Source organism: Phyllostomus discolor, chromosome 12 (assembly GCF_004126475.2).
Source record: "Phyllostomus discolor isolate MPI-MPIP mPhyDis1 chromosome 12, mPhyDis1.pri.v3, whole genome shotgun sequence".
Classification (NCBI taxonomy): domain Eukaryota; kingdom Metazoa; phylum Chordata; class Mammalia; order Chiroptera; family Phyllostomidae; genus Phyllostomus; species Phyllostomus discolor.
This window is the reverse complement of record NC_040914.2, coordinates 19704974-19724445: the sequence shown is the minus strand read 5'-3', so window position 1 is coordinate 19724445 and position 19472 is coordinate 19704974. Positions and strand designations below refer to the sequence as shown.

The 19472-nt window shown below is 55.2% G+C and overlaps 2 protein-coding genes across 2 annotated transcripts in view; one reads left to right on the top strand and one right to left on the bottom strand.

The window, feature by feature from the left end:
* Positions 1-211: 211 nt before the first annotated feature.
* ZSWIM9 (zinc finger SWIM-type containing 9) lies at positions 212-18217 on the bottom strand. The gene is made up of 5 exons (XM_028530171.2): positions 17942-18217; positions 17628-17764; positions 16303-16587; positions 10678-10990; positions 212-2811 (listed from the first exon to the last, which is right to left on the bottom strand). Exons 1-5 carry the CDS (start codon positions 18215-18217, stop codon positions 622-624), a joined length of 3201 nt encoding a protein of 1066 aa, XP_028385972.1. The 3' UTR covers positions 212-621.
* LIG1 (DNA ligase 1) overlaps positions 17714-19472 on the top strand; it is a 30395-nt gene continuing 28636 nt past the window's right edge. Inside the window, 1 exon segment of the mRNA XM_036012483.1 lies at positions 17714-18089. The gene's annotated coding sequence lies outside the window, so the exon portion shown is untranslated.

The following is a 19472-nucleotide window of genomic DNA, read 5'->3' as shown; positions in this document are numbered from 1 at the left end:
CTCATCTCCCATGCTTCTCCTTTGCTGTCCCTCCTCTTCTTCCCTCTCCTCTGCCCTTGCCTCCTTCTTCCCTTCTGGCTCCTGGTTCCTCTCCTGCCTCCCTCTGTTTCCCCTATTCCATTCCTTCTCCCTTTCTGCCTCTTCTCTCGCCCTCCCTCCTCCCTTTCCATCTCTTCATTGTCTTCCCTCCCCTCCCTTCTCTATCTGTCCTCCTACTTTCTTTTCTGCTTTTCCACTTCACCCCCTGCACTGCCTGCACTTGACTGGTCTACTCCTGCCAGGCTGCCCCTAGGGCCTGCTGTGCTCCCCTCCCTCCGTGTGCCCCGTTCTTCCTGCTGCCCTGGCCTGACCCTGTCTAGACCTCTTATGTCCTCAGGAAGCCCTCAGAGTCCACCTTGGCCACCGCTGAATCTTCCACACCTGTGACTCCAGGCCCTTCCAGACCACTGACAACTTCCCCTCGGACCCGGAGAGGCAAACCGCCAAGATGAGGTCCCCAGCAGACCCTGGAGGTGGCCAGAGGCACTGGGGTGGCCTCCTTGGCCTCACCCCTGCTATCTTTGGGATAGAAGAATGCCCTCCTGCTCTCGAAGTGGAGGGGGGCAGGCTGGGGCCTGAGGGTCAGGACTCTGGGGCTCTTCCCCAGCAGTCCCTGAGCAGGTCGGCATGGAATAAGGCTGCCCCAGTGAGGAGGCGCGCTGCGAAGAGGTGGCGGCAAGGCAGGCGCCGGGCGGCGTGGATGGAGCAGCTGCAGCGCGTCAGGGCCCCGTCCAGGAAGAAGTCTGAGGTGCCATCCTTAAGGGCAAAGCCAGCTTCAGTCACGTGGAAACCCCGGGTCCCATGCTGCCTGGCAAAGGCCAGCTCCTCGGCCACCAGTTCTGCCAGCTCCGGCCCACAGGCCGCTCGGAACTTGGCCAGCGGCTCCCAGTCCACCTCCTTCTCTCCCGAAGGGCAGCGAGGTCTCTTTGGTTCCCTGGGGCCTTCCCCTTCACATCCTTCCTGCGGGCTGTCCCCTGCGGCCAGGTACACTCTTCTGGTCACTGCCCATCCTGGGTCACCCCTAAACACAGTTCCCACAGGGGCACCACATAGGACTCCATTCCCCAACCCCACACACCTCCCTCCTGTGTCCACACGCTCCCTTCCTTGCTCTGCTCTGCTTCTGGCACCCCCAGACTGAGGCCCCCCTCCCCCTCCATTCTCTAGGCTTGTCACCCTTGTGTCCCCGAGCTGGACCAGAACTAGCTCCCCCAGGTCCCTTCTTCTTTTAACCCCTGATCTCACTGCTTTCTCTTCTCTAATTTCTGGTCCTCTCCTCTCAGCTCCCCAGTGGGACCCCCTTGGGTCTCTGTTCTCAGGCACCAACTCCAGGGGCTTCTGCAAGTGGGCCCCCCTCCAGTTTCTTACCTCCAGCTCCCCTCCCTTCTTTGCCCCTGCCTGAGGCCCCTTCTGGTGCCTGGTTTTCAGGTCAGAGAGCTTTTCGTCCTGAACCTGGACCCCCCTGCGGGTGCTCCCTTCGAGAACCCTGGCCCTCTCGTGATCGTGATGGAACTGGGTCCTCCTCCCGTCTGTGGTCTGCGGAGCTCGAAGCCTTTCACCCTCCTGCCGGGCCATCTTCCAGGTGTAGCCTTCCAACCTTCTCAGCCCCTGGTCCTCCAAGTGGGTCCGCCTCCAGACGTACCCTTCCAGTCCCCAGTCGCTCTTGCTCTCCAGCTGGGCCCCCCTCCAGTCTCTGATCTGTGGCCCTGCCTGACGCTCCTTCTCCAGCTGGGATCGTCTCCAGACACTCCCTTCCAGCCCTCTCACTTTCTGGTTCTCCAGGTGGACTCCTCTCCAGTATTGGATTTGCAGCCCTCTCCCCTTCTCACTTTCTAAGAGAGCCCCTCCCCGGCCTCTGGTCTCCAGGACTCTGGCCCACTCCTCCAACTGGGCACCTCTCCAAATACTTCCTTCCTTCGGGGCCCCTCCCCAGTCTCCGTTCTCCAGGCCCTTTCCCCTCTCGCTCTCCACCTGGGCCGCCTTCCATGGCTGGCCCTCCAGCCAAGGTCCCCCACTGTCCAGGCCATCGGGGGTCACCTCTCCGGAGGCATCAGCCCATTGCATTGCCACCAGATCGCGAAGGCATTGTGCCATACTGCGCGAGGGGCTGAGGCGGCGCAGCAGGCGCCGGCGGTGGCCGCGTACCAGGGCACACGCGTCCAGATCGCGGGCTGCCTCGAACGCACGGAAGCGCACCCACATGTCGCGGCGGGACGCCCAGTTGCGCTCAAAGTAGTCGATGAAGGCGGCTGGGCCGTGGGCGCGCAGCTCCGCCAGCGCCTCGGCGTAGGCGGCAGGTGACAAGGCACCGGCAAGACGACACAAGCGCGGCCACAGGCCGGGGTCCTCACGGCCCGCGCCGCCCAGCTCCTGCGCCTTGCTGAAGAGCGTCTCGAGGCCCTGCGCGCGGCAGATCTGCACGCGCGCCCCTGGCAACAGCTGGCGCACGGCGGGAAGCTGAGCGGTCACCTCGGGCCCCGCGGTCAGGCAGCGCACGCGGCCCTTGACGTCTGGCGCGCTCTGCAGCAGCGAGGCCAGGGCAAAGCGCAGCAGGCTCGGCGTCCCCGGGCGCGCCACGCAGCAGGCGGCCTGGCGTGCGTGGCCAGCACCATCCACGCACAGCACCGCCAACAGGTCCAGCGCGCCCTGCAATCCGGGCAGCCGGTCCACTAGGAGCATGCGCGGGAAGCGCCGCAGCAGCGCCCGAGTGCGCGACGTCAGGAAAAACACCGTCTCCACCACCGCCTGGTTCTCCATGAACACGAGCTTCACCTGCGGGTCGGGGCGGGGAGGCAGGGAGACAAGGAAACAGGCAGGGAAGGATGTCAGGGTATGCCTGGGCTGCCACCCCCAGCTCCCCGACGTCTGTTTCCCCGGCTGGGGGAATTGGGAATCCATTCATTCATGTGGGCATGCATTTATTATTTTGACCGGCAGGAGGTAGTGGAGAGGAATGATTTAAAATGTGGGCTCGAAGCTAATCGCCTGCGTTTGCGAACTGGCATCTAAGGCAGTGGTTTGCAAGGTGTGGACTAGCAGCGTCAGTCTCACCTGTCGGGATCTTAAAAGAAATACCTATTCTCAGGCCCATCCCAGACCAGCTAAGTCAGAAACTCTGGGGGCGGGGCCCAGCAAGCTACTGCAACGAGCCCTCAGAGTGGGAGCCACTGGTGCAGTGAGAAAGCGCGCAGACTGTGAAGCCAGGCTGCCGAGGCGTGGGTGCCGGCCCCACCAGTTTCTAACCGCATGATTCAGCCTCTGTGCCTGTTTGCTCCTTAACCTCCTTGTCCCCCAGCTTCCCCTCTGGGAACTGAAGACTCCTGTCCTTGCGCACGGAGAGCCAGATCCAGCAGAACCTCTGGAGCCAGACTGAGGGGGCCGAGATGCTGGGGCCCAACTTCCCGGCTGCGTGGCTTGCGGCAGCTTACCTGACCTCTGTCTCATTTGTAAAATGGTGATGACGAGAGTATCTCTGATTGGAAGGATGAAGTCAATTAAAGCATTTAGCGCCTGGCTGGTGTGGCTCACTGGATTGAGCGCTGGCCTGGGAACCAAAGGGTTGCTGGTCTGATTCCCCGTCAGGGCATATGCCTGGACTGTGGGCCTGGTCTCCGGTAGGGGGCGCACGAGAGGCAACCACACATTGATGTGTCTCTCTTTCTCCCTCCCTTGCCCTCTCTCAAATAAATAAATAAATAAACAAATAAATAAATAAAATCTTTTAAAAAAAGCATTTTGAATGCTGTCTGGCACAAGTAACAATGCTATTATTCAACAATACTCACCCAGATAGTAAGTGCTCTTGAAGTGTTCGTTATTAGTATAATTATCATCTCTACTCAAAGACCACATCCTCGGGATGGTCTTCTCAGACCATCCTAGGTAAACAAACCCTTCGGCTCTCTCTAAGCCCTTCGGCCATGGCCCTTACCACCCTGAAGCATGTCACACCTTTACTTGCTCATTTGCTTACTGCCTGGGTGCCCTCCCCAAGGTGTCAGCCCCTCGAGGGTTTCATTGTGTTTCAGACCGCTGGCCCAGAGTGGCAGCTCAGTGCATCTGGAATGAGTGAGCGTGTGTGTGTGTGTGTGTGTGTGTGCGCACGCGCGCATGTGCATTGACACCCAAGCCCTGCGTCTCTGGAGCGGAGGTTCAGCGTACACAGTCTGCTTTGGAATCCTGGCTTTGCCTCTTAGTAGCTCTGAGTCCTTGGGCAAGTGACTTCCTTTGCATCTTAGCCTTAGTTTCTTTGTCTGTAAAATGGAGATAATAATGCCCAATGAAGAGGGGTGTTAGAAGGCTAACGTGAGACCATTTGTGTCCAAAGCTGGGTACGAGGGCTGGCATGTACCAAGTCCCAGCTGTTATTATTGCCTTACCTAAGCTCTCCACAGCATTGAGGACAGTGGCCCTGTCTCCTTTCAGGAACACAGGTCTCTCTTGGCCTCTGTCACCCTGAAAGTGCCTGGTATACCTCCTTCCTCCCGGGCATCTCCTCTGCAGGCTCCTTTGCTTGCCCTCCTCCTCCCCTGCCCCACCTCTAAATGCTGCCCTGCCACTGCACCAGACCCCATGCTCTCCCCTGTCCCTTCTCCAGTCTCTGCCAGAGTGGTCTCATGCAGCCACACAGCCATCACCCCCTCAAGGCTGACACCTCCAGTTCTGCAGCTCCAGGCTCCAGACCTACCTACTTAACCGCCTCTGCAGCAACATGGTCCCTTGAGACCAGCGGTTCAAAGCCACGCTTGCCTCTCGCTCCCCAACCCTGCCCCTTCTTGCCCAGCCCCATATCTGCCAATGGCTCCACCACTCACTCCAGAGCTCAGGCCCTGACATCAGGGCTGGTTCCTGGCATCCCTCTTTCTCCACCCCCCTCATGCAATCCACCCCACAGTCCCTGAAGCGACCTTCACAATGAGTCCAGAATCGGCCTGCTTTCCCCACCCCCACGGCCACCACCATCTCTCACCTCCTCACCGGGCTGCCTGTCTCCACCCAAACCCCCTTGTCCATTCCCCACACAGGGACCAGCGGGGTATTTTCAAAACTCCAATCAGATGACCCCTTCCCCGGCTGATAAGCCTTTCCTAGGACTTCGAGTCACACGTGCTGTCAAATCTGGAGTTCACACCGTGCTGAGGCTGGGTGATCAGGCTATGGGACCTCGCCTTCTGTCCCTCTCACCTGCCCTGGCCTCCGTCACCCTGGCCTCATTATTACTGCACAAAAGCCTCTTCATGGAGCAGGGGGATTAGCAGCAATAAGTGAAGGCCCCCTCTTCCAGGCAGGCGGTCAGGGCTCCTTCTGCCAGTCCCTGTCGGAGCTGACCCACAGCCGCAGGGCCAAGATTCAGGACAGCCTAAACGCATATCTCTCCGGACTGTGCAGCCATAACCCAATCTCCTTCTACCAGACCAGTTAAAAAGTACTTTCCAGGGGGGAAAAAAATAAACTCACAAGAAAAAATTCTAGTTGAATCCAAAGAGAACAAGGTGACTGCTTTCCTAACCCTGGAATGATATGCTCAGCATCTTAAATAGTATTGCAATGCAACACATTTTATGAAAAAGCCAGGTACGAGGGGGGACCCAAACCCCCCTGGAATTTAAAAAAAATGGGGTGTTTATTCTCATATGTTTAAACTTCAGTCGCCTTCAAAGTACTCTCTACTTGATGCAATACACCTATGGAGATGTCTTTCCACTGCTCAGAACAGTTTTTGAACTCTTTGATTTTGATGCCTTTTAGTGCTTCTGTCATTTTTTGTTTCATCTCTTTCACATCAGCAAAATGCTTCCCTTTGAGGGCTTTTTTCATCCAAGGAAACAAAGAAAAGTTGCTTGGGATGAGATCGGATGAATAGGGAGGGTGGGCATGGGGTCATGCCACTTTTGGTCAAAGACTGCTGAACACTCCGCGCAGTGTGGGCAGGTGCGCTCGTGAATCAGCCATCATGAAATGGGCAAACATGTGGAAAGAGTCTTAAAAAGAATGCACTGAAGCCAAACTCAGCCCCTCACAACAATGCCAGCTGGTGCACTGATGCCCATGGTGGGGGCGCGCCCTCCAGAAGATAACTCTGAGTTTTGGGGGGATCCCCCCTCATAAGCTTGCCACTGACTTACTTACAACACCACTACAATTTTTCAACTGTCATTCACTTTTGTGATATTAGTTTATGATTTAATTGCTGTCAGCCTGGGCTGGTGTGGCTCAGTTGGTTGGGCAACAAACCAAAAGGTTGCAGGTTCGATTCCCAGTCAGGGCACATATGAGAGGCAACTGATTGACGTTTCTCTCTGACATGGATGTTTCTTTCACTCCTTTCCCTTTTTTTAATCAATAAACATGTCCTCAGGTGAGGATTAAATTAATTAATTAATCAGTTAATCTCAGCAGAAGTTTCTATCTAGACCCACTCTGTCCAGGACGGTAGTCACTGGCCACATGTAGCAAACTGAATTAAGATTTTAAAATACATAGAAAAGTCAATCCCTCAGCCATACTAGTCAGATTCCAAGTGCTCAGGAGCCACACGAAGCCAGCGCGGCTCCTTGAACATCCAGATGTCCCTGATCTAGAATGTTTCCATCGTCACAGAACCTTCCGTGTCTGGTCCAGAAACTCACGCATAGATGAAGGTAGTTGGACATTCGCTAGACTTACTGTGTCAGTCATTCCACAGCATGCGCAAGTGCTGACTCGTGTTATACACCTGGGACTAATATCACGTTATATGTCGATTGTACCTCAGAGTCAAAATAGTTATAACGGGTTAAAAAGAACTTACACACTTCTATGGTACTAGGTAAGTTCTTTTCTTTTGCTCCTTGGGAGTCAGGAATAAGAGGGAAAAGCAATCACACAAAATATACTTGTCTTCAGGCTTGCCCGGGGCCTGGCTGGCACTCAGCTAATTAGAAGTTCACTTCCATTTTTAGTGGGAAAACTTAGATTTCTGATTCTGGGTTTTCTTTCTAAAGAGGGCAGAGGAGCTGTTTAAATTTCTTTCTTTTTTTTTTTTTTTTAACAGCTATTTGTTCATTAAACAACACTTACTGAGGAGGAGAGCGCAGGGACCTAGGCAGGTCTACATCCCGCCCCGTTGGGCTGGCCCTGTGTCCATGAGCCAGAGCCCAGCCAGCGTTACTGCGGCGGCGAGGCTGTGAGGCCCAGCGACTGGCTCCTCCGTAGTTTCTGCACCCTGGACCCAGGTTCCTCTGCGTCCTAGCTGTGTGAATTTGCACCCCGGCTGTGGGACTTGGGGGAAGTTTTTGAACTGCTCTGTGCCTCAGCTGTCCCCACCTGCACAGGTGGGGAGCATGCTGGCCCCAACTTTGTAAAGTCGCTGTGAGGAGTCATCCACACGGAGCGTGTGGGGGGCCTGACAAGAGGTCCCTGTTTGCTGAGTGTCAGCTGTTGTCACTGCTACCTGAGCAAGGCGGGCGTGCTAAAGGGAAATGCCGAGGGACCTGAGGGCAGCGCGCGGCCTTCTGGCTGAGCGAGGGGCGCTGCCCAGAGGGGGGGTCACTTTTCTCACACTGCGCATGTGCAGACTGCGGCTGAGAATCTCCAGGGATTCCAGTGAGTCCGGGTTGTCCGACCCCTGCACTTCCCAGAGAAAGGCTTGGCTGTTGCCCAGCTCCGGGGAGATCAGCCCTTGAAATGTGCTGCCTGATGAGACTGCCTTTGTTTATCTGGTAGTCTCTGCCGACAGTGGGACTAATGGTGGGGTCTTGGGACAGGCAAGATCTCCTTGACCTCTGGAGGGGTGGGAGACCAGGGTCAGCCACGCAGACAGGCCGCTGTGTCTGTGTCCGGTCCCAACAAAATCCCTGGACACCAAGGCTCAGGCGGCCTCCCTGAGGGGCACTCCACCTGCCTCCTCACACTGCATCACTGGGAGGACTAAGCTCCACCCACACAGCCGCACTGGGAGCAGCAATGAAAGCTGGTGCCTGTTCTCTCGCGGACCCTGCCCCACGCGCCTCTTCCTCCTGCTGACTTTTATGTCTTTTCACCATACCCTACAGTGGCCATGAGCGTGATGGCTTTGCTGAGATCTGGGAGGCCTCTCTGCACTCGAGGGTGGTCTGAGGGAGCTGGCCACAGCAGAGAAGGGACCACCCAAGGTCACGGACCTAACAAGTAGCGGGGCTGGGGATCAAGTCACTGAGAATGGTTGGGGAGAAAGGAAGGAGTTGTTGGGGAGGGTGGATGTATTTGATGAAGGTGGAGGATACACAAATGAATGAATTTATCTACTACACATTTACTGAGCAAATACGAGGTGCCCAGTGCTGGTTCATCCCTGAGCAGGGGCACGCTGGCCCTCAGAGTAGGAAGAGACAGCCTGCAAAACAAAGATGATAAAATACCCACGTGACGATCTCAGGTACATAACACACTGAGGAGCGTGAACACCCCACGTGAAGCCATTTCTCAGCGTGGGGCACAGGTCCGAGGCGTTACCTCTTTCAATCCTCATAACTGCTTTGTATAACAGGCACTGCTGTTACCACCCCCGCTTGTCAGATGGGGAAATTGATGCACAGAGAGACTCAGCTGCTTGCCTGAGGTGACATAGGCAGTAAGCAGCAGAGACGGGATTTGAACCCAGGCATCTGGGCCCAAGCTCCCGACAGTGCACTCCCCGCTGCCTTCGCGGAAGTGAATACACAGGCCGGACGCGGAGGCTTTTGGCTTGAAACACACGCACGAGGTACACATGCGCAGACAGAGTGGCCCAGGGAGGAGCGGTTGTCTTTTGGGATGCACAGATCAGCAGCACTGGGGTGAACCCGCCAGTGAAGGCCGGTTCCACAGGTGTGACGGGCAGAGACCGTCACACCACCTACCACCTTCCATCCACACCTCTTCCTGTACGCCAGTGCCCGGCTGCCTTCCGCACCACGTGATCAGGATCAGAGCGGTCCTGTTGCCCAGACTACCCCAAAGAAAAAATCACACGCACACACACTCGATCCTTACACAGCCCTAACTATCCCGTGGAGTAGTATCTATTCCTGGCCCCACTCCACAGATGAACAGACTGAGGTCCAGAGAAGTTATTTAACTTTTTTTTTTGCAACTTATTGGATGCCCCATGGCCAGGAAACGGCAGAGCTAGCATGTATTTAAAGCTCTCAGCATATAGCAACATAAATAAAACCAAGTCTCTGGCTCTTACTGTATTGCCCAGAATTGGCTGGTGTGATGTGAAGAGTGGCTGTCTGCACAGAGGATGTATCATTTGGGAGCTGCCAGAAGCCTGTGTGACAGCAGAGCAGGAGCAAGGTGGCCAGGTGCAGGCAGGGCTCAGGGAGACTGTTGGCAAAACCACACTTTGTAAGCCTGCAGGTGTCACTTGCCAAGTAATCACGGCTCTGCTGTCCCAGGTCCTGGGCAGGGCTGATCCTGCCTGCTCTCTTGCAGTTAGGCTGGGTCATGTGAACTTGCTTCGGCCCACAAAGTGTGAGTGAGAGTGACCTGACCTGATGTGGCACTTGAGGGCAGAAGCCTTAACAGCCCTTTGTGACAGATAAGTGTTCTTATGCTGGATGGCCCCCTGTCTTCCTGTACCCAGATGCCACAGCTGTGGTGGCCTTATGGTTCTGGTGACACCTCTGGAATCCGGTCTGGACCATTCTCCCCAGCTCCAGCTCAGGCTCCTTCCTCATCTTTACCCCGAGCTGGGACTGCTCTCATGTGTGAAGAAAAACAAGGCCAGGGGGAGAAAGCCACTTGCTTTCCTTTCCTTCTCTCCTTCCTTCCTTCTTCCCTTGTGCCCACTCCGGCCCTGAAGTTGGACGGAAGCAGCAGAAAGATGCCTCGTGGGGGAGCAGCATTCTCACTGTCCCTCCAGCATTCGAAGCTTGCTCCTGCCTCTGGGCCTTTGCATTGGCTGCTCCCGCTGCCTGGAACTCGCTTCCCTCTGCACACAGGATGGGAGTCAACTAACTGTCCCACTCCTCACGACAGAATGTAGCAGCCTCCCATCTCATGCTGGATCTGGGTGCTGCATACAGGGTGCTTTCACCTTGTGAACATGCATCGAACAGTGTACCTATCATTTGTGCATTCCCTACACATGTAGTTCTGTTTAAAATAAAAAAAATGCCCCCCACTACTTCAAATCCTCTTCTTCCTAGTGCCCAGCCCTGCTGACATTACACTGTATTTGGTTGGATATGCCTGCCTATTGCTGGCTTCTCTCACTGGAACTGCACGCTGCTTCCAGCAGTTACCTGTGCAAGATGGCCCAAGCCATCAGTGGCTATTGAGATTTCAGTTAGTTACAGTGAAATGAAATTTAAAATCCAGTTCCTCCGTCCTACTGGCCACGTTTCAAGGCCTCAATAGCCAACTGCAGCCGGGGGCTCCTCTGCCAGGCAGTGCGGAACCTCAGACCTTTTCCCACAAGGCTGGAAGTAGTACTGGGCAGTCGTGCACTAGAGGCGAGGTCTCTGAGTGCAGGTGTGTCTTTTCGCTGCTGCATCATCCCCAACGCCTCAGCAAGAATGTGTTGAATGAAGGCAGAAAGGAATGACTGGAAGGAGTGAATGGATGAGTGGGAGGATGGATGGATGGATGGATGAATGAATGACCCGCCCCAGCCTGCCTCTCTGGAGACCCCACCTTGGCCTCAGGGTCGGTGTGGAAGAGCCCCTCGAGCACACGCAGGGCGTCGATGACGCTGTGGTCCCTGTCCTTGCAGTAGGAGAGCAGGCGGTGCACATCGGCTGGTGCCAGGAACTGCTTGGAGATCTTGTTGGTGGTGCGCACTGGCAGGCAGGTGTTGGCTAGCAGGCGCCCCGGGCGGAAGTAGTAGGCGAACTCGATCGGGCAGGCCGGGTGTGAGTGTGTCAGCTGGCACTCCGTCACCACCAGGCGGTCCCGCAGTGGGCTCAGCTTGACGATGATGAAGGCAGGGCAGCCGGCCTCGTGGTGCCTGTGGGAGGAACGACCACCGTCGCCGTCATGCCACCCCGCTGCCCTCTGCTTCTGGTTACTCTTTTTAAAAACTAAGTGGTTTCCAGCACGGAGAAGAGCAGAGGGCCTTGGGGATATGCCAGGTACCTGACCTTGGGCAAGTGACTTCAGGCCTGCCTCAGATTCCCCATTTGTTAAAAGAGAGGTTATTCTCACTGTCGCTTTCCCATAGTTGTGAGGATTAAGAGAGCTACTCTGTGGAAAGTGCTTCAAACGTGTCTGCAAGGGGGCAGGCCCTATGCATGTGCTGAATTCTGTACCCACCGCCCCAGAGCTATTGAAAGTGAATGAACGTTTTATTATAGTTACCTCACACAATTTCAAGAACATAAAACATTTCAGATAGTCCTGTTTCTGCTTCTGATTTAGCAGTAACAACATTGGAAGTTTGGGCCCATTGTGAACTGCCCCTACCACGTCCCCTTCCTCCCTCTGTCCCCAGAGAGAATCCTGACCCTCCTGGGTGGCTGGCATTCCCACTGATCTTTTTATGCATCTGTAAACAATGGAAGTTGGCTTCCTATGTTGCAAAGCTTTGTATACACAAAAAGGTGCTCAAAGTGGACAAGGAAATACAAATTTAAACCCTGAGAATATGGCCCCACACATTTCCACTGTGATAACACAGGACACTGAGCACAGCGAGTGACGATGAGGACATGGAGCAACCAGAGTTCTCTCACATCGTCAGCAGAGGCTGAGATGGTACCACCACTTCTGGGAAACTGCCCGGCGGTACTGACTAATGCTGGTCACCCATCTCCCTCTGAATGGCAATTTCACTCAAGACAGATGTCTGAGGCTGCGCAGTGAAAGACTGTACTAGAGCCCTGGCTGGTGTGGTTCAATGAACTGAGTGCTGGCGTGCGAATGGAAAGGGCACAGGTTCAATTCCCAGTCAGGGCACATGCCTGGGTTGTGGGCCGGGTCCCCAGTTGGGGGGCATGTGAGAGGCAACTGATTAATGTATCTTTTGCACATTCATGTTTCTCTCCCTCTCTCCTTCCCTTCCCCTCTCTCTAAGAAGAAATAAATAAAATAAAATAAAAAGACTGTACTAGAATGTTCACAGAAGCACTGTTTGTATCAGCTACATACTTGAAACAACCCAAAGATACAACAACACAGTAGAAAAATAAGTTGTAATATACTCCTAAAATGCAAAACCAACCAACAAGAAGAATGAACCAACCATTACTACCTCCAACAATGTGGATGCATCTCACAAACCTACTGTGTGAGAGGGCACAAAAAAGGACCCACTATGTGGTGGTTCTCGTTTACAGGAAGTTTGACAACAAGCAAGCTGACTGCTGCTGGCGACAGATGGACAGCAGTTGACCTGGGGCGGCTAACCCTCTGGGGGGCCTGAGGTGGCTTCCTGGCCCTGGGCGTGTCCTGTCTCCTGTTCCCCTGGGGGCTGGCTGCCTGTGCCTTCTATGTGGGGAAGACTCCCTAAGCTGCACGGGTGTGGTGGTGCACTTTTTCGAACCTGTGTTACACGTTTTAAAGGATCTCTTCTGTGAAGCTGTCCATCTTGCAGAGACTAGCACGTCCCCTCTGGAGTTCCAGGACCTCACGGTCATCTACAGCGACTGCAGTGCCACCGCCGTTTTGCAATTTCTCTCCACCTGGCTGGGAGTGTAATTCTGCAGACCCCACAACATGAACTCTACGTGGGCGGGGCTTCCCTGTTTCCTTTACTGAGCGCCCAGAACAGCCCCTGGCTGCTGGGAGGCGCTGAGTAAATAGGTGATGAGCGAAAGACTGAATCCCACTGTGTGACGCAAGCACTGAGGCCTGCCCCTCACCCATCACCAAGTCCTGCCCATCCTGTCTTCCACGCTCTCCAAACCATCCACTTCCCTGCCTTCTCACTGCCACCAACCTATTGCAAATTCTTCCCTTCCTCAGGAAACATCCTCCTCTGCTCTTTGGACCTAATGAACTCTTACTCATCCTTCACGATTCAGTCAGTGCCACCTCCTCCAGGAAGTCTTCCTTAACCTCCCCAGGCTAGGGCAGATTTCATCACCCATTGGGATGATGGTTTGATCAATGCCCATGAGTAACACATGCTCTTCCCTGAATGGGGAGCTCCCCCGCTGAAGCCCCAGCACCTAAAATACATTCACCCTGTACACAGTAGGTGCTCAAAACGAACCTCTTCCATGAGTGAACAAACACCATAGCACCTAGAACCCAAAAATCTTTAGGGTGCCCGCACATTCAACTCTTGTATTGAGAATCCACGATTGAAATAAAGATGAGGGGGAGGGGAAGGGAAGGAGGGAGAGAAACAGGAGGACGAGAGAGCATGGGCTTTGTGATTAAACACTGCAGGTCCAAATCCTGGTTTTCCCCTTTAGCAGCTGTGTTATGCAGGGAAAGTGTTTCATCCTCTCTGTGCCTCAGTTTTCTCATCTGGAAATTGGGGCTAATAATGATAATTCTGTCCTCAGAGGCTTGTTGAAAGGACTAAGTCAGAGGATTAAATTATGACAAGATGTTAGAAAAGAAGCTGGTGCACCGTAAACAGGAAATTAAAAGTAGCCACTGTTTTCAAAATATCTTTTTTTCTTCTAACAGTGCCACCGCTTTGATTTGCTTTATACATCACTTGCCCATTTCTTCCAGGTCTTTCAGCTTCTCGAGGTCTTTGTGTTTTCAAAAGCTGGCGAAGGTGGGGCCAATCCTGTGTTGGGGAGGAGAGTGCCTTCGAGAGAGGCCCAGGGGAGAGGGAGACAGGGATGGGGGTGGGGATTGGAGAGGCCACTGTGCACCCTCTGGCAAAGGGGGAAGGAGGAGCTGAAAGGAAGCCTTTCTGTGCGTCCTCTGGCCCCTCAGCCCGAGTTTCCACCCTTCTCCCGGGTCTGCCATCTCTCTCCTCCAGTCTGTCCCCCATGCAGCCACAGAAGGATCTCTTTACGCCCAGCGGTGACCCTGCTCACAGCCCTCCTGGGGCTCTCCAGGGCCTCCAGGATAAAGCCCCAGCCCACAGACTCAACCCCGCGGGCCCGGGCCTTGACACCACTGCAGCCACATCTCTTACACTAATTTTCTCCAGCCTCGGCCCTCAGCCTGTGCATGGGCTGTCCCCAGGCTGTGACACAGCAGAGGCCCTGAGCAGCGTGGGGGTAGAAGGGCTCAGAATTGATGGCCCCAAGTCACCCTGGAGGCGGCTCGTCCACCACTCCCATTTCTGGGCTCCCCATTCAGGGACCATCCCACTGTCCACTGAGTCACCAGGCCAAGTCCCCTCCACAGCTTGCCACTCCCCCACCCTGTACCCCCATCCCTGGCTCCCTCTGATATTTGTAGAGCCCTTGAGACATGCCTGCACAGAGTATGTGTCACATGGTTGTTAAATCAGATACTGTACATACATAGAGAAATAAATAAAAATTTCAAGATTCCTGGTCACCTCTTCCAGGAAGCCTTCCAGAACCACCCTATAAACTCTCCAGTGGAGCTGACCACTCTCTTTATACTCCTCTCTCTTCTTCTTCAACCTGTCTCTCACTACTGTGGATCACTATTGCCTTTTAGTTTTTGTCTTTGTCTCCTCCATTAGCTCTGAGCTCCTCAAGGGCAGAGACCAGCGCTGGGTTCAAAATGCCCAGCAAGGAGCATGCCCACAGTAGGTGCTCAGTGTTATTCTGAATTAGATTTTGTTAACAAAGAGAGATTCTAGATTGAGTGTAAGCTCCTTGCGAGTTCCAATGTTCTAGATTTCTGTATGACAAGGTGTGTTTGATGGTGTCCTGCTTCCAGATCTCTGAGTCTCTGTTTCCAGAAGTGGTGAATAAATTACTGAGGATAGTAATCTCACAATCCAGGTTTAAGTAACTATGAGTGAAAATTGCTGTTAGAGGGTGCTCATGCTGTGTCGGGTACTCTTCTGAATTGTTTGCCCATATTATCTCATTTAATCCTCACAAACCCTATGAGATCAGTACTAGTAATTCTCCCATTTTCCAATTGAGGAAACTGAGGCCCAGGAAAGGTGACGTCACACGCACGCTCAATGTCACCAGTTAATCAGCAGCAGAGCCATGGTCTGTACCTGGAAGGCTGTGCTCTCAATTCCTGTACCAGCTGTCATTTACCCAGCCGCCCCGTGTTCCTGTGCATGGTCTCATGGGAACCTCCCAGCAGCCCCATGAGGCGGGTACAGTGATAACATTTCACAGATGAGCAAACTGAGGCTCGAGTATGAGAAGTTTGTTGCCCAAAATGCCCGCCCAGGAAATGGTAGAGCCTGTCTCACATAGCCGAAAGGCAGGGTCTGGGTTCTTAGGCACTCTACTCTTGTCCATGGCTCCCCCAAACCACAAGTCTTGAACTTGAACCTGTGAGGGCCAGGCAGGCAAAACAAGAAAGTGGCCATGCTGAGTACGAGGCAGCAGAGAGTGGTGGGGTCTGTGGCAAACCTGAGCACCAAAGCCTGGTGTGACTGGGCTGCTGCAAAGGAAAGTGGGCTCAGTCTCTTCCTGTTTCAGTGGAAACTAGAAGCTAACATCCTATGGGCAATGTTCCCAGTTTAAAACTGGGGACCACCAAACTACCCTTTGCCACCTGGGTGTGTTTCTTTGCTCTCTCAAGTTTCTTACTTGCCCCTGCTGTGGCGTTATAGTTGGAGGGGATTACATATATATGCTTGTGCATGTAACATCACTCTTCCTGCTCAGAGTGAAAGTTCCAGAAGGGCAGGGTATTTCTCTGTCTTGCTCAAACAACCACCTCCCCTCTCTCCCCAGTGAAATATCCCTAGCCCCCAGCCTGGGAATGGGACCTGTGTTTATTGAATGGATGGATGGGTGTGTCTCTCTTTGTCCTATGGCGTTCTCTGCAGCTCTGTCAATGATCTCTTAGTATGGGCACCAAACCCACCTTTCACCTGTTTTTCTCTGGCTCTGGGTGGTGTCTCTGGCTGCGAGCCTCCATGTTTCTGGAATTTCTGAGTCTTTTTTTCTTCTTCTGTCTCTTGGGTGTCACTCTGCCTCTCGATGGGTCTCTGTCACAACATCTGTAAGTGGAGCCTACCTTGTCTCTCACTGTGTGTGACCGTCCCTCCCCTTCCCTGTCTCTTCCACTCACTCTCGGTAAGCTTCCCTCCTTGACTCTCAGCCTTTCTGCAAGGTATCATTAGCTGTTTCAGTTGGCATCTCTACTCTCCCAATCCCGGGGTGGGGGGTGCTGTGCCTCCCCCTGCCCCTTGCTTTCTTTTCCCCTCTAGCACCCAGCAGGGTGGTGGCTCAGCTCACTCACCCTATGGCAGGCCGGCTGGGAGCACGCACGTCCTTGCACACCAGCCGCACGTAGCTGTACTTGAGCACGTCAATGAGTGTGTACAGCGGGGGCAACCTGGCCCAGTGGCAGCGTGTCAGGTGCATGGAGCTCTGGACGAAGAAGAGCGCCAGGCGCTGTTGGCACCACGTGTCGAAGAAGCGGCTGAACTCAGCCCACGAGAAGAAGGCCCGCTCCAGCAGCTCCTGCTCCTCCTGCTCCTCCGGCCCCACCGCCATGCCAGGTGGGGGCTCCATCCTGGGGCGTCTGAGTGAGAGGGGGGAGGACAAGTACCTAAGACCACAGAGCCATCGCCACCTGAGGTGCCCACTCCCTCCATTTTTGACCTGCCTCTTTGGTGCTGGCATCTTTCTCCAAGCAGCCTCTGGGGCAGGATGCACCTCCATTAATCTCTAGATATGAGCCTCCACCCCACCTTTGGCCTCCTCCCACCTGCATTATTCCAGGGACGGTTGCAGCCTCCCATCCTGACCCCTAATTCCAATTCTGGTTCGCTCCCCCACAGATGTGACCCCAAGGTACAGCTGGGGTTCCGCTCCCACAACAGGACTCTAAAGCTCAGTTGTGGGCACTTCCCCAAATGTGCTCCCAACTTCCAGCTAAAACTTCCTCTCCCTCCAGATGTGTCTCCTACTCGTGGCAGTGACCTCTAGTGCCCCCATTCATATGGAACCCTCCCCTCCAAGGGGCGGTACAGCCGCGCCCCCCTCAAAGATGCTCCATCTCCAGACATGCTCCCACACTCGGTCATGGGCCCTTCACCCCCAATCCTATTCTCCATACACCTGTGGCTCCCTGGTCCCTGGGTGTGTCTCCGATATGCAGCTGCTGCCCCTTCCCCAGGTGTAGCACCTATGAGCTGCCACATCCAGCTGTGGCCTCTGCTCCCTAGAAATGCTTCCATATCCAGAGGTACTCCCCACATCTAGTATTATACTTTCCCTACAGATGTGTACCCCATTCACTTGTGGCCAATTCTCAGAAGTGTCACTAACATTCTTCTGTGTCCCCTTCCTGCTCAGGTGCGCTCCCCCAGTCCAGCTGTGGTCCCCTCCTTCCACCTACAGGTATCATCCTCCAGAGGTGCGTAATCGTTCAAGACATGGCCCCATTCCAGATGCTCCCCGCATCCAGCTGCGCTCCCCGACATCCGTGCAGCCCCTCCCAGCTCACTCTCGCAACCCTTCCCAGCTCCGCCCGCCGCGGTCCCTTCCCTCCCGCTGTCCCACGCAGTTGCGCCTCTTCCCTCCCCCAGATGTGCACCCTTCCCGCCCCTCCCCACTCACCTACCCGCCCCGAGGCGGTGTCCACCTCCCACAATGCCCCGCGCCGAGGCCCTCGCTCCCGGGATGCCCCGCGCCGCCTCCCGCCTCTCTTCCCGCCGTGCCTCGCGCAGCGGTTTTCCCCGAACGTCCCTTTTTCCCTGTCAGTCACTCGGGCCACCTGCAACTACATCCACCCGTCCAGAGCGAAAGAGGGCGCGGGCCTTTTCCCAGCGTGCTCTGCGGGAGGGCTCGTTCCACTTCACCCCCTTTTCCTAGCAGCTCCCCTCCCTGGAAACTACAATTCACAGCGTCTGCTGAGCGGCGGCGGCGCTGACAACCCCCGGGCCCCGCCCCTCGGCTCGGCCCCGCCCCCGGCTGCCGAAGTCTGCGCGCGAATTCCGTGGCGCGAACTTGGGAGCGCAGTCGAGCGTCCTGGAGTTCCCGGTGGACGCCTCAGACAGCGGCGTGCGGGGCCGACGCGAGGTAAGTGGGACCACCGCGCGGGACTGAAGGACTGCGCGCGTGTCGCACGCCCGAGGTCCACGACTTTGCGGTGTCTGTCCGCTTCGGCGGAGCGGGCGTGAGGGACGTTGAGGCGTCCGGGAGCGCATCCGCCGGAGAGGGCCGGGTAGAAGGTAGACACAGCTAGACGAAGAGGGTTTCATGCGAGGCGTGGCGGGACAGGGCCACCTGGAAGGCGGTGCGCAGGGCCCAGGAAAAGGGGAAGGAGAGGCGGGGTCAGCTTTAAGGGTTGGGCATAGCTGAATGGAGGTGGGGCCAGGGGGAGGTCAGTGGTGAGGTTAGTGGTAAGGTCCGGATCCAGGCCAAGGCCTTCTAGAAGATGGGGAACCTCCCGGATAGGGAGTAGCCTGGCCTTGTGTGTACCTGGTTAGAGGGCGGAGCCAGGGGGAAAGCCTCTGAAGGCTGGTCAGCAAGAAGGAAGCCCTGGTCTGGGAGGGGGTGGAGCCATAAGGAGGTTTGCGGGGGGGGGGGGGGGGGGGGGGGGGGGGGTAGGGCCAAGGAAAGGGTTGCTGAGAGGTTTGGGCTTGGGGTTGCCCAAGAATGGGTAGAGGGAAGGCCAGAGGAGCGTGGAGAGGGAAGAGAGAGTGGTCTTGATGTTCTTAGGTGAGGGGGAAGTCTGATGGGTAAGGGGGAGGCACTTGGTGGGGACAGGAGAGGAACATTTGGAAAGGGGAGCTAGCATGTGAAAACAGGGGCTTGGTGAGGGAGACGGCAGAGAACGGGACTCAGATCAGCCCTCTTTGGTTCCATCCCCATTTCAGTGCATTGGAATTGGTGGCATTTTATACAGCCTGAGAAGGAGGCAACGGGGCTGGTGGTGGGGGGCAGGGGCGAGGCAGGACAGTCTAGTCTAAGTAAGACCTTTCCTGAATTCCATCTTGTCTTAGGGTCCAGTGGGAGCTCGCTAGGCCTGCAGGTTTCGCCCTCCTACCCCAGAGCTTCTGACTCAGTAGGACAGGGAGTGCGGTGGGGACACTTAGAGGCCCAGGTGGCATGTCTGGTGTCCATCGTTGCCTGGGGCTGGCACTTTCCCTTTCTTATCTCAGCTTCCTCAGTTGTCTGTGAGGGATGCTGAGCTGTTTGAAGCCTTAGAAGTTGAGGCAGAGTAGCATAGTTAGGGGAAAGGCGTAAAATATTTCATAGGAGTGGGGAATGGCTAGGGGAGCAGGCAGGCTAGGAAAGGGGGGCTTTTATGACCTAGAAGAAATGAGGACGTGAGCCTTCTGGCCTGGCGCCCTCAAGCAGTTCACCACTGAAGATGCTTCTACGTCATTCCTTGTCACCATGGCCTCCAGGTTTTGAAAGATCCTGCTTACGAATCCTCAATTTTTCAGTAATGTTTTT

Bases quoted from the DNA above. Each gene is read 5' to 3' on its own strand.
- ZSWIM9 (XM_028530171.2), bottom strand. From the start codon at position 18,217: ATGCGCTCCCGGACGCCTCAACGTCCCTCACGCCCGCTCCGCCGAAGC. The intron at 17,765-17,941 runs GTCAGCGCCGCC...AGTGACTGACAG, and splicing joins AGGGGCGGGGCCCGGGGGTT to GGAAAAAGGGACGTTCGGGG. The intron at 10,991-16,302 runs GTGAGTGAGCTG...TTCCTCCCACAG, and splicing joins CCCAGCCGGCCTGCCATAGG to GCACCACGAGGCCGGCTGCC.